Genomic DNA, 15394 nt, shown 5'->3' on the forward strand with positions numbered 1-15394 from the left:
TCCTCAAGCAAAAAAAGCAGGGGGACAGCCCGGCGGCACAGCAGTTAAGTTCACAACTTTCACTTCAGGAGCCTAGGGTTGGCCGGTTTGGATCCCAGGTGCAGACCTACGCACCGCTTGTCAAGCCATGCTGTGGAAGGGGCCCCACATATAAAATAGAGAAAGACGGGCATGGATGTTAGCTCAGGGCCAGTCTTCCTCAGCAAAAAGAGGAGGATTGGTGGCAGATGTTAGCTCAGGGCTAATCTTCCTCATAAAAAAAACAGAAATACTAATGAGAGTTCTTTGGGCAGAAAGATAACCATCCCAGACAGAAACATGAAAAACACAGTATAAAATAAAGAACAATGGAAAAAGTAAAGATATAGCTAAATCTAAATAGACATTGACATAGAACAACAATAATAGTGTCTTGTGCAGTTTAAAATATATGAAGAATTAAAATAGAGGACAACTTTGGCACAAAAAGCAGAAGGGGGATAAAAAAAAAAAAGGTAAAGTATCCTAAGGTCCTTACATTTTCCACGAAGTGGTAAAAGTACTAATTTACAGTAGAACTAATGAGTCAAGAGTGCATGTTATAATTGCTAGAGTAACCCACCAAACAAAATATAAGAGAATGCATAACTAATAAGGTATTTAGGGGAACAGAAAAAAAGGGAGAAAAAAGAACAGCTGTGACACACAGAAAACAAACAGTAGATCTGAAGCCAAATATATCAGTGTTTACGTTAAATGTAAATGGACTACAAGTCTCTCACAAGACCAATGTGAAAAACAAAACTCACATACATGCTAAGTTTTGGCATAAGGATAGAGAAATATTTCAGTGTAACAGAGTACAAAATCCAGAAACAGACTTACAGAAATACACTCAGTTGATAAGATGACAAAGATGTCACTGCAGTACGCTGGAGAATGTAAGGTTTTTTCAATAAATGGTGCTGGTTCAACTAGTTATCCATAAGGGGAAAAGAAAATGAATCTGAACCCCTAACTCACATCACATATAAAAATTTATTGCAGGTAGATTATAAATCTAAATGTGAAAGACACAAAAAAAGAAAACTTCTGGGAGAAAACAGGAGAATATCTTCATGTCTTTGAGGTAGGGGAAGATATTTTAGCGCACAAAAAGCACAAACAATAAATGAAAAGATTAACTGGACTTCATTAGAATTAATTGCATCTTCATCAAAAGATTCCATTGAGAGAGTGAAAAGGCATACTACAGAGCAAGAAAAGACATCTGCAATACATATATCTGACAAAGGACTCATAATCAGAATGCATAAAGATTCATTAAATACGCAAAAAGGTTGAAGAGGTACTTCAAAAGAGGCAATCTAAAGGACAATAAACATACAAAAAGGCACTTAAACTCATAAGCCATCAGGCGAATGTCAATTAAAACTAAAATGTGACACTGCTGTACGCATATTAGAAGAGCCAAAATTTTCAAAACTGGTCATATCAAGTACCGGTGAAGATGTGGAGCACCTAGAACTCACACACTGCTGGTAAAATGCATATGCTACAACCACTTTGGAACTATCTTTGCCAGTATCTGGTAGCACTGAGATCCACATACCCTGACATCTAAGAATTCTAGTCCAATACATAAATCCCACAGAAATGTGTACATAATGTACGCAAAAATACATGTACATGAGAATTCACATCAGCATTATTATTAATAGCCAAAATGTGAAAGAAAAACAAAACTAAATATCCACCAACCATCTATGATGGATAGAATAGATAAATTGCAGCATATTTACACAATGAGATAACTACATGGCCATGAAAACAAATTAACTACTGCTATATTCAACGACACAGATAAATCTCAAAACAATTAAATCAGACACAAAAGAGTATATACAGCATAATTCCTTTAATATTAAGTTTAAATACCTGCGAAACTAATCTATGATGAAAGAAATCAAAATAATAGTTAACTTTGAAACTGAAGGGGGGAAAGGGAGGATTCTGGGGAAACTGGTACTGATTTATTTCTTGATTGAGTGGTAATTACATAAGTGTGTTCACTTTGTAGAAATTCATCAACATCCACACTTACGATTTGATGACTGTTCTGATGGTTAATTTCATGCGTCAATTTGACTGGACTAAGGGATGCCTAGATAGCTGGGAAACATTATTTCTGTGTCTGTGAGGGTCTTTCCAGAAGAGATTAGCATTTGAATTGGTAGACCAAAAAAAGATGCCCTCACCAATGCAAGCGGGCATCATCCAATCAGCTGAGGATGTGAGTACAAAAGGCAGAGGAAAGGTGAATTTGCTCTCTGCTTGAGCTGGGTCATCAGTCTTCTCCTGCCCTTAGACATGAGCAGCGCTCCTCAATCTGAGGGCCTTCAGACTCAGACTGGGGCTTACACCACTGCCTCCCCCGGTTCTCAGACCTCTGGGTCTGGACTAGAACTTCACCACCGGGTTTCCTAGGCCTCCAATTTGCAGACGGTAGATCGTGGGATTTCTCAGCCTCACAAACATGTGAGCCAATCCTTCATAAGAAATCTCTTTCTCTATGTCTATATACATCCTATTAGTTCTGTTTCTCGGAGAATCCCAACTACAGTTGTATACCTCTCTATTTTGTTATATTTAAATTTTTAAAGTTTACCCACATACGAGGTTTTCCTTTGAGGTAATAAAAATGTTTTAAAACTAGATAGAAGTGGTAATTATACAACACTGTGAATGCACTAAATGCCACTGAATTGTACAGTTTAAAATGGTTAAATTTATGTTACGTGAATCATCTCAATTTTTAAAAAAAGTTACCCAAAAACTCAACCTCAATAAAACAATGTATACACTCACTAGTGGATATTCATGACCACAAATATTAACGGTTGTAATGCCACTTACCAACTGCTGTGTCACCATCTAACAAATTGTCATCTTCAGAAGTTTGAAAATCCATAATAACACCTGCTCCATCTAACAGCTCCTCGTCACTACTTGCACTTGTTATACTGTTGTAGCTGTTTCTATAGTAGCCTCTATGGAACAGCTGCTCAGACTCCATTTAGCTGTCTGATTATCTGAAAAAAGGGGGAAAAAGGCCTTTAACATATTCCCAACATATAATAAAAATCATCTAGTTCAACATGACACCAGGAAACTTCTCATCTCTGTATTAAAAAAAAAAATCCTAAATTCATTCAACAGCTAACTTTTTTAAGTCTTTCGGGATGATTTAATAATTCTATTCTCACTATATAGCTGTGAAAAAGAATGAAGAATTTCTTCAGGTAGTGGTATAAAACAATCTCCAAGATCAATTGTTAAACTACAAAACAAAGGTCAGAGAAGTGTTTATAGTATACTATAAAGTATGTATGGTTTTTCCCCCCAGAAAAAGGAAGGACAGGGGGGAGAAATACAGCACCTAATTGCTTGTGTATGTACAGACTATCTCTGGAGGGATTTCCAAGAAAGCTGCTCACAAGGGAAATGAACAAGAAGGCTGAAGTACCAGGTCTGAAAGGGAGATTCTTCGTCTCTTTTGAATATTTTACCAGACGCAAATACTAATTTTAAAATACCATATTTTAAAATGTTTAATATTAATTTCATTCTCCTTTCATCATTTTAAAATTTAAATCTTCAGACCCCATGAGCAAATACCAGCCATGGAAAATGATAATAGGTAACAATTTTCATTTTTCCAAAGCAGATTAATACCAAATTAGCATATATTTTCATGTTCTTAACTCTTTATACTTTAAAAACAATAATACTCCTAAAGAGTTTGATTTTTTAAATACATCTACCTACTTGCTCAACATCAAAATGAGAGTTCACCATAAGTATGGTAGACATTAGCAACACGCTTGAAAGACAAAGTCATAAAAGCAGTCAAACCAGTAAGCCTTGTAAAACAAGACTTATTTGACAACACGTCATAATAAGTACACACAGAAAACAAAAGACAATGGAACTAAGCACACTCCAACTCTAGTGTTGAATTTTAGTACTTCAAAACTTGAAGAGTTTTAAGACAATCTTTTGTCCTCAGTAAATTTTCCTTCTGCACATGGAAAAATAACCTCAGAGTTATAATAGTTAAAAATTATTTGTAAAGCTTTTACATTTCTTTGTAGAAAAAACAAAATATTACTGGATGTCTATTTTTAACAGATTTATTACATAAATTTCTTAACTTAAAGACCACTTTCAGAAAACATGAAGTTTTGAGAGCTCCTTGAGAGCATATCTCTATTCTCAGCATCTGGCATAATGACTGATACATAATATATGGATGATAAATGCCAAAACGTCAAATTGTTTCTTCAATCAATGGGATTAAAAAGAGAAATGTATTCAGTTTTCAATAAACAAATTCTCTCTACAATAGTATCACTCTGGTCTTGGGAGAATAACCAAACACTAGCACATAAATTACAAAGAAAAACTTAAACATTTACTGCTTTGCAACTTTACTAATGTTTTATCTCTACCTCTACCAAAGATGGCTTATTATACTAAAATTTGTTAGAATGTACTAATTAAAGCAAGAATTTTATATTTAAAGTAAATATTAAAATACTAGTAGGAAAATAACTGTTCATGCTAAGTACTTTGCAGCATCCATAGAGGCAATCAAATTAAATATTGTGGCTCTTGAGTGAATAACCAAAAGGCTTTTAAAAAATAAGCATTAATAATTCAAGAATCATTTCAATTTTGATGTATCAAAGCATGTATGCTAAGATTTTGAAAAGAACACAAACACTCTTATTCACTTCTTACATTATGATCAGACTAGAAGGGCTTAATACATGTGATAACATACATAACACATCAATGAATATTAGTCAGAGGCCACACATCACTGAGAAATCTCTAAAATAATTGAAATCTGCTGTGTTGTGGGACCTCAATCACCAACTTCCAACATATCTCCTCTATTTTTATCCCTAAGAGGACCTCAAAAATTGTAAGTGATAACTGGTAACTTAACTCATTCAAAGTGTTTAAAAAAACTTAATCTCACTAACACCTCTGAGACATACAGACTCCACATCTTTCTTTATAACAAGAGCAACAAACTCTGTCCCAAAAGTTTATTAAATTCAGGCCTGCCTGGGTAACTATTTCTATAAATTTGATAACTTGAAAAAAAAAATCCAAACAAACTATTCTTATTACCCCAGAAATCTATAGAGACATACTGTCAGATCAGTAGCCACTAGCACGGCCAGTCCAAACTGAGATGTGCTCCGAGGTAAGATATCTACTGGATTTCTAAGACTTAACATGAAAAAGGGATGTCAAACATTTCATTAATAAGTTTATATTGATTCCATGTTGAAATAAAACTCTAGGTATACTGGGCTAAATAAAATATATTATTAAAATTAATCTCATCATTTTCTTTTTACTGTTTTAATGTGGCTAAGAAACTTAAAATTACATATGTGGCTTGCATTTACAGTGCACATATTTTTATTGAACAACACTGCTAGAAAATAGTCAAAATTCTATGATAGTATAAAGGAGATACACAGAAGAAATCTGGATACCAGTGTTAAATCTTTTTAGGTTCTAAACTCAATTTCCAGTCTTGCCTATAAATGGTTATTTAAGCCATAATACAGCAGCTGAAATTTTGATATTACAAAATGAATAAAAACAATACCACAAAGTCACATCTTCCTTTTTAATTGTCAAGAAATGTATTTAAAACCATTTCAAAACATTATAATAGATGCACGGTAACTTGCAAATATATTCATGCAGAGTTATTAAAATTAGACATAACCTATGAAAATCTCCAGGGGTAAAGCCTGATTTACTATAGAACATTCCTAAATGATCTATGTACAATCACCTTGACCCCCTCTAATCTGATCTCCATACTGCAGCCAGCATGGTCTTTTCTAAAAGCAAGTCTGATCAGTAATCTCTCTCCACTCCATGGATTAAAGTCTTAATCATCTCTCACCACCCTTAGCAGACAAACTCTCTTAATACAGCAGACAAAGCCCTGTGCAGCCTGGCCTCTGCCCAGCTCTCCAGCTTCATTTTGTAGTACTTCTTGCCGTACTCTAGACTCATTGATCTTCTTCTCAGTCCTACCAGGCTGTTTCCTGTCTCCTCCCCCAGGGCTTTTACTGTTTCCTTGGCTGGAACATACTCTCTCCTCTTCATCTAATTAATTCTCCCACTCATTCTTCAGATCTCACATGAAGTATCTTTTTATTTAACAAACTCTTAGAGTTTACTATATGTTAGGCACTATCTTAAGCACATTAATATTTATATTAAATATAATCAGGACCCTAAAGCTTGGGTGCTATTATCCTCATTTAACAGATGAGGAAACTGAGGCACAAAGAGTTTAAATAACTTGCCCAAAGTCACGCAGCTAGTAAGGAAAGCCTCCCTGACCTACTTACCACCTGGGCTAATCTTTGACAAGGTCAAATTTTCATTAGTTCTTATATTTCTCCTTTATAGCACTTATCACAGTTGTAATATTACACTTATTTATATGATCATTCAATTAATGTCTGTCTTGCCTTCTAGAATGTGTCATGAGGTCTGACACCGTATCAATTTTTGCTCAACACTGCATATTCAATGGTTACCTGTCACATAGTAGGTGCTCAACTTTTTCTTTTTCTTCTTCTCCCCAAAGCCCCCCAGTACATAGTTGTATATTCTAGTTGTAGGTCCTTCTGGCTCTGCTATGTAGGACGCTGCCTCAGTACGGCCTGATGAGTGGTGCTAGGTCCCAGGCCCAGGATCTGAACTGGCGAAACCCTGAGCCATCAAAGCGGAGCACATGAACTTAACCACTCAGCCATGGGGCCTGCCCCCAATTTTTTTTTTAATTAAATTTTTTATTTTGAGATCATTGTCATTTCACATACAATGGTAAGAAATAATATAGAGAGCTCCTGTGTACCCTTTGCTCAGTTTCCACCAATGATAACGTCTTGCAAAAATCATAGGACAATATCATAATCAGGATATTGACATTGATACAGTCAAAGATACAGAACATTCCCATCACCACAAGGATCCCTCATGTTGCCTGTTAATAGCCACACTCACATTCTTCCAACCCTCCCCTCCCCCCTTCTCTAATCCCTGGCAACCCATGTATTTTCTATTTCTATAATTTTGCCATTTCGAGAATGTTATATAAATGGAATCATATGTTACATTTTGGGATTAGCTCTTTGTACTTAGCATAATTCTCTGGTGATTCATCCAGGTTGCTGTATGTATCACTACTTCCTTTTTATTGCTGAGTGGTATTCCACAGTATGGATGTACCACAGCTGGTTTAACTATTCACCCAATGAACAATATCTGGCTCTTTTCTAAATTTTGGCTATTATGAATAAACTGCTATAAACATCCATGTACAGGTTTTGGGTGAACTTAAATCTTCATCTCTGGGATAAAAGCCAAGGAGTGCAACAGCTGGGTCATATGGTAATTGCATGTTTACTTTTTTAAGAAACTGCTAATTTTACATTTCTATTTTACATTCCCACCAACAATGTATAAGTGATCCAGTTTCTCCACATCCTTACCAGCACTTGATGTTGTCACCATGTTTTATTTTAGCCATTCTGATAGGTATGTAGTGATACCTCACTGTTATTTTAATTTGCATTTCCCTAATGGCTAATGATGCTAAACATCTTTTCATGTGCATATTTGCTATCTGCGTATCCTCTTCAGTGAAATGACTGTTCATATCTTTTGCCCGTTTTCTAACTGGATTGTCTTTTTACTGCTAAGTTTTATATTTTAGAATATATATTCTAGATACTATTCCTTTGTCAGATATGTTGTTCGCAATATTTTCTCCCACTCTGTAGCTTTTCTTCCTTTTAACAGTCTGTCACAGAGCAAAAATATTTTATTTTGATGAAGTTCAGTTTATCAATTTTTCCTTTATGTGTCTATATCCACAGCAATTCCACACAGTCTTGATTACTGTAGCTCTATAAGTCTTGAAATTGGATATATTGATTCCTCACACTTTATTCTTATTTTTCAAAATTGTTTTAGCTATTCTAGTTCCTTTGCCTTTGCATATAAATTTCAGAATAATCTCCTCTATATCTACAAAATCTTGATGGATCAATTCATATATATAGTATGTATGAACAACAAACGCATAGCAAATGAATGGTACATCTCCACTTGGATATTGCATGAGAACTCAAATTCAACAAGACCTAAACAAGGCCTAAATAAATACTTGCCCCAAACTTGCTTTTCCTACTACTTTCCCTATCTCAGTTTACAGGATCACCATCTATTTACTAGCCAAAATCAGTTTTCAGAGTCACTTATTAATTTATTCAACAACCATTTACTGAGCACCTAGCATGTACCAGACACAAAACCAGGTGCTGGGGTAATGAATTAGGTATGGTCCCATTCCCAAGGCAAAAAAGGTGAAAGACATACAAATAACTACAGTATAGTATGATAAGTACCACAGGAGAAGTATATACAAGGTATCTGGTAACACTGAAAAGGAATAAGCATGCTGCCTGGGAAAGTCTATGAACACTTAACAGAGGGAATGTTTAACCCGAGTATTGAAGGATTAGGATAAGTTAACTAGGCTAACTCTGAGGTGAAAAGTCAATACAGGCGGAAAAAAAAAAGAAGTGCAAAAACACAGCAGCATAATTACAAAACCTGCTTGGGTAGCTTATGTAAGAGCTAAGGGACTAGAGAGTGGCTGTGGACACAGGCCAGATCAAGAAGGGAGGGGCTCACATGTCATGCTAAGGAACTTATTTACTCACTTAGACACATGGGAAGCCATCAAGAGTTTTAAAAGAAACCACATGATCAGATAAGAATTTTAGCAAGCCTACACTATCAGCAGCGTGGAAGACAGATTAAAAGGGCAAGAGACTGAAAGACTAAAGATAGGGAGAGGAGTTAGGTGACCCTTACTCCAGTAGACTTTTGAACAGTTCTGAATATGAGACATTGAGGGCCTAAGTGAACGAAGATATAGCAACGTGGAAGAGCAGAAAGAAGTTTAAGGAGGATATGGTAACTAATAAAATGCGGGGAATGGTGAAGAAGAAATGTTAAGACATCTGCTAAGTTTCTGACTTGACTTGTTGATTCAAAACAGTTGGAAGAAACAAATTTCAGTCTCCTATAGCTTACAGAACTCAAGACCAGAGTGTTCTTTCCAACTGTAGGATTATACATCTAGGCTTTAATCCTATTCAGGGCCAGACCACAATGAAAGGAATGATTACCTCCAGTACAGCAACCTAGCCTCCAAACACTAAGCAGTACACCACCAGAATTGGGGGGTGGGCAGCAGAAATAGGAAGACCCTGGAAATGGGTGGCTAAGGGACCCATAGCCTGAGGTAGGTAAAATAATTTTTCAGAACTCCCAGCAAAGCTTTTTGCCTCTCTCATAAAGGAGATTTGGTAGTGCTGAGGACCATGACTAAGTTTCAAAGGTCTGCCACTCAGCTATCTGGCTGGCTAATAAGCTGAACAGAAAAGGTGGCACAATCTGAGTCAAAGAAGAAATGAAAATCTCGAATGCTAGCAACTAGAGAAATGGACTAAAGTCTCAAAAGCAATGATGGCAAGGAAGTGAAAGGGACTGACCTAGACATTTGTAAGCAAAGAGCATTTTCATATAAATATTTTAAGAACTGTATGTGCCAACTACTAGTCAAAAACTAAAATGTGACAATGAATTTCAACATAATCATTTATTCATTCACTAATGTTTATAGAACAGCTACTAATGTACCAGAAATTGTAAAAAATGTAAAGACATTTTTATTGATTAAGGGTATCATATTTGTACAGGCCTTACAGCTTTCCGTAAACTGCAGTATAAATTACATTATATACAGTCCTCAAAGGGGATGTTGTAATATTTTCCTATAAATTACTATATATACATATAATAAAAAGCAATACATGACAAATGTCACAGAAGACATAAGAATTGTTAGAAGAGTTCAGAGAAAAGATCACACCCCACTGTAATTAATGATAAGAAGCCTTCTTTGGAAGAAATATACTTGAGTTGGACCTTAAAAAGTAAGTGGGATTTTATGAAGCAGAAACAGGAAAAGAGCTTAACTGAAGCAAAAGCACTGGCAGGAATCAAGCTATGGAGCCAAGAAGGCAACAAAAATATTTGGAGATTAGTGAGTATGTGCACAAAACACAACTCCAGTAAAAGGTGTCACAGTCAAATAAGTTTGGGTAATAACGCATACCCCTATCTAGAACTGTAATGGCTAACAGCATAAGAAAGGTTCTTGAGAAAACCTGTAGTAGACATTAACGTTATAAATAAAATTTTTGAAAAGCTTATCAAATTTATTTTACCAGGGAATAGCACCTCCACCCAACATAACACGAAACTTAGACCAGAACATCACCAGAGTAAGAAAGAATTTATTCTGACATAAAATGTCAACACATACAAGATATGACAATAATGAAACTGATTTCTCCCAAAAGTAATATTACCTGATATTTTATCCTTACTGTTCATTAAGTTAGCTGCATGTCCAAATTGCTGTGTCTTATATATTTTTCTTCAAAAAAGCATTAAATGGATAACCCACTAAAGGAAGTAGCTGTCTACTCTGAAGAAAATTCCCTAGATTCATAAAATTTTTTAGAATAATTCAAAAGTTCAATGCTAGAGGATTTTAAAGGAAAATCACACACGCACAAATATAAGGCTCAAACTATAACATGGAAAAAAGGTAAAATAATCCAACAAAAAGATGCTGTGGAAGACTCACACATTGAAAACGAAATAATTTTCATGATTTTACAAGACAGAAACTGTACAACTACTTCTCATAAGGGCAAGAAATATATTTAACTTGGTTCCAGGCAAAGTTGCAGATCAAATCTCTATTTCAGCAATGCAAATGGGCAGTTTCCCCACATGGGTTCATCCTCCATTTCATACCTAACTGAAGAACATTTATTTTTAAAAATCTAAATGAATCATAGCTACAATGTTTATAAACACATGTGAATGTGCATATGAAAAAACAAAATAAAGAGTTTATTAGAATGTAAGATGAGGGTTTAAAAAATTTTTTTCCACAATTTCTCTAACTTTACATTACTTTTATAATTGAAAAATAAGTGAACCTGTAGTGCCCTATCTCTCATCCTATCTTTTCTTGTAGCATTTTGACTAGTCTTACCTGCAATACAGAGCAGCTATGGAGAGCAAGAGCTCTGAAATCATACTGTCACACTTCAGTCTCAGTTCTGACACTTACTGAGAGCTTGGGCAAGCTAATTAAATCCTCTATGTCTCAGTTTCCACATTGGAATAATGTGAAAACTGAAAGTACCAACTGCATGGGGTTGATGTGAGAATTGAGATAATCCAAAAAGAACCACTTAGGAAAGATCCTGAACCATAGAATTCACTCAATAAACATTAACACTTATTATATCATATTACATATACCTCTTAGATCCTTGCTGACAAGTTTGACTAGAAATTTAGCTGAAAGTTCTACAAAGCAGTGATAGTGGCCAAAGCCCACAAGATACTGCTTTGATATCTGACCCACCACAGAGATCAAATCTGGGTTCCTGAGCGGTCTGAAAATTATTACCAACATGTCACAACAGGAAGTGGAAAGTCTATCACCAACATGACCTGAGAAACAGCCAACTCTCTAACATAAAACCATAACCTCAGCAAATCTGTTTCCCTGAACTGTAAATATTCAAAACCAGGTAAAATATTTACATTCTAATGAGCTGCATATAATTGAAAACACGCTAAAACACAACTTCCAAGTAAAGATACAGGTACTATACATTGATATTGACCTCTTAAAATAATTTAACCTGTTTTTCAAGCAAAGAATCAAAGTCTTTGAAGACTGTGGGGGGTAGGGTGTGGGAGAAGGATGCAATCTGTCATGGATTCTGCCAACAGTGCCTGTTCCTACTAACCAGAGGCCATAAAAGCACACTCAATTTGAGGAAATATTTGTAGGTCACACGCCTGGTTTTTAAGCCATACTATGTAACAAGAAAACAATCTGCAACAGCAGCTTGTTTTAAGATGAAAATCAAAACAAATACATTAACATTTTAACTCCTATATGTAGTCTCGAGTTGCACAAAATTTTCTAGTGACTCACAAAAGCACGTAAAACTGACATTATTTAAATTAATTCTATACCGACTTCGTCAAGAAAAGAATCTTCTAAATTCACTCTTTAGAGATGAAAAGAAAAGGATTTCTGAAAAGATTCAGCAATCAATGACACAAGCCACAATGATGCTGCAGTAACTGAATTACATGCTCAAAAGAGTTTATAGTTTGCAGAAATGAACTTTTGAATTGCAAAAAAGAAAAACAGGTATGTCGCTGTTGATTCGATTCTCATAGACAAGAATTTCTTTCCAAAGGAAACAAAAATTTCAGCCTCTAATATGCATAATGTATATGTAATTCTCTTCAACGAGCTCCAGTTTTAAAATGCTATACAAATAAAGCATAGCATATGCTAAGTGAATTTCTAAGGTAGTTTCTGGTCCCAGTCAGTTTAAGATCAAAACACAAATGTTATATATACACACAAACTATGTATTGACATACACATAAATCTAAAGCTAGAAAAACTGAATATTAACTTCGAATTTGGGCAAATTTAGCGAAAGTAAAACCCACAGAGTTCAAAATTAATCTTTTCCTGGAACCTACTTCCGTTCTATTCAAAGGTCCTTCGACGGTTCCTGAAGGAAATAGGTAAAATCTTGAAGAATGTCAGAGAGTATATACCTAATTCAGGATGGGTTTAACATCACGTAGGCAAATTTGTTGTAAGAGAAACCAAGATGAGAGGCCTGGTATTACAGTTGACCCCAAATCCGTGAATATGACAGCTAACGAATCTTCACTCACACAATGCAACTCACCTTGCAGCTCAGAGGCATAGCAAAATCGCAGGCTGGTTTTTGCGCTGCCTTTGGATTCTGCATCTGTTTCAAACCTAAAACCTAGCTACCCTGGGAGCTCCACCTGAAAAAAGCCTGACACAACGAAAACTATCGCGTTTTAAAAGATACCTGAGGTTTTCTACTGTAGAGGTTACGAAAATTTTGCCAGGTGGGACTTTTTCTGGCCTCCTTCAAACACAGGAGCAGCATTAAGTTAAATCCGCTTGCTTTCTAGGGCCCTAGAGTCAACCTGCTTCTAGCCAAAATTAAAAATAAAAATCTCCAATCTCACTTCTCTCTTAAAACACTAACCCTGAATCCATGGTCCAACTCGGAGAAAAAAGTAGAATGGTTGTCAACCCACCACACCCTCCTGCCTCATCACGCAGCCCGATGCCGGGCCGCGGGAGAGCTGGGACTCTGAGAAAGGGGCTGTGGGTCCCGGAGCAGAGCAGCCCCGACGCACCAAAGGGGAAAAGCAGCCGCCCGAGTCGGAAACCCGACAGGTGCGTCGACGCGTGACGTCACCGCGTTGACGTGAACGGCCGTTCAGCGCCCGGCTGCCGCAACCCCTCCTCCTCCGGCCGCGGCCGGAGCCGCGTCGGCGCCTATTGGGCCATGTGGGAACGGTGGGCGGACCGAGGGTGGGGCGCCCGGAGCGGGAGCGGGGCGAGGGCGAGAGCGCTGCGGGACGCGCTGGGTGTGAAACTCTTCGCCGGCGATTAGCTCACGTCAGTCACGCTTTGCTGGTTGCCCCTCCGGTGACCTCGCGGAAGGACAGTAGGCGGCCGCCCTCTGGAATGCGTTCTCGGAAGGCCGCAGGCGCGCGCGGTCCTCAGTGTCCTCGCGAAGCTGCGGTTCCGCGCCGCCGGGAAAAGACGACCGCGTCCGGGAGCCGCGCAGGAACCGCCGGCCGGCTCAGGGCCCCGAACGTGGAAAGCGGAAAGCGAAAAGCGAAGGCAGCCATGCACGAGCGCTACTTCCTCTAACTTCGATCGAGGGAAGTGCGGGCCTGCGCCTTTACCAGCGCCGAAGGCGGCCTTTGCGTGGGTCACCTCGCCTGACCCGCCGTCGCAGGTTCTGTGCCTAACACACCTGCAAAGAAAACGGTGAACCTGCATTTAGCCAGGAAGCATTTTCAAAAGTAACGCTTGGAAATTAAGTATTTGGGAGAAAATGGAGACTCAGTTTTCTACACGGTAGAATTGTGTTTATTTCCTTCTGGCAAACAGTTATTGCACTTAACGTGCCCCAGTTACAGAATTCAATCAACCCGACCTCCATGCTCAAGGAGTTTGTATTCCGATGCAGTGGTAAATGACTGCTCAAGAAAAGGAGCGCTCTTGAGAATAGTGTGGGGAGAAATCTTCACAGGGGCGTTGAGATCTGATCTGGAGTTTGAAGATTCAAAAACGTTAAGGGGGCGGGAGTTGAGGGAGGGTGGTGATGGTGAGCAGGACCTGGTAGAAATTTAAGGCAAGAGAGAAAGAAATGTAAAGCTGTGTGTTGTCCTGGTATTATTTGAATATAACATGCAAGATGTAGGATGGAGATAATGAGGTGAGATGACGATGCAGAAGTTCTTCAGTTAGGCTACACAGTTTGTGTTTTATCCTAGATAGCTGGGAGCAGTTGGAAAGTTTTGTTTGTAAGTAGTTTTTCCTCCAAAGTTTTGATTGTGAAATGTTCAAACATCCAGAAGACTTAAAAGGATAGTACATTGTCTACGCATGTTTTTCATTTCTTTAAGGTATATAATACTCAACCTTCATGTATTTGAAGTCTGAATTCAACTTATAATAACTGCCTATGGTATTGAAGAGTCTTAATCATGGGCTTGACGGGATCAGTCACCTAGATTCAAAAATTCTGCTGTATTTGCTTTGTATTTGGGTATTTTTTCCCCCTTAAGTACGTGAAAGTAGGATGCAGACATGATATTTTATCCCTAGGTACTTCAACATGCTTCTCCAAAGAATAACCTCTTCAACATAATCACGATACCATTATCACAGCTGGGAAAATTAGCAGTAAGTCCCTAATAACATCTAATTACCAGTTCACATTTAAAATTTGCCAGTTGTCAAAAAATCTTTGGCAGCTTTTTTAAAAAAATTTAACCAGGATCCAATTAAGTTTCAAGCATTGCATTTTGGTTATGATTCTTAAATCTTTTAATTTTCAGCAGCCTCCCAATCTTTCATGAGATTGTTTTAAAAAGAACAGGCAAGCTGTCTTGTAGAATGCTACACATTGAATAGTTTTTTAATTATAAGAGTAATCCATGGCTATTAGAGGTTGACCCAGTCCCAAACCAGATCCTGCCCTCCCCACCACCTGTAAATGTGAGTTTATTTGGAAATAGGGTCTTTACAGTTGTGATCAAGGTAAGTTTGTTA

At 37.3% G+C, this 15394-nt stretch overlaps 1 protein-coding gene across 7 annotated transcripts in view; it reads right to left on the reverse strand.

Annotated features, from left to right (window-relative positions):
* The window catches only part of CLCN3 (chloride voltage-gated channel 3), an 86570-nt gene extending 72567 nt beyond the window's left edge, over positions 1-14003 (reverse strand). For 2 of the 7 annotated variants that reach the window (XM_070611479.1, XM_070611478.1), the window contains exon 1: positions 12975-13546. Coding sequence is in view for 4 of the 7 variants with exons in the window: in XM_008524904.2 (XP_008523126.1) it covers positions 2896-3055 (160 nt within the window). In the remaining 3 variants the exon portion in view is untranslated. Of the gene's footprint in view, positions 1-2895; positions 3072-12974 lie in introns of all 7 variants that reach the window. The other 5 variants (XR_011537719.1, XM_008524904.2, XM_008524901.2 and 2 more) reach the window with 5 other exon arrangements.
* Between the last annotated feature and the right edge of the window lie 1391 nt (positions 14004-15394).

Source organism: Equus przewalskii, chromosome 2, assembly GCF_037783145.1.
Source record: "Equus przewalskii isolate Varuska chromosome 2, EquPr2, whole genome shotgun sequence".
Lineage (NCBI taxonomy): Eukaryota > Metazoa > Chordata > Mammalia > Perissodactyla > Equidae > Equus > Equus przewalskii.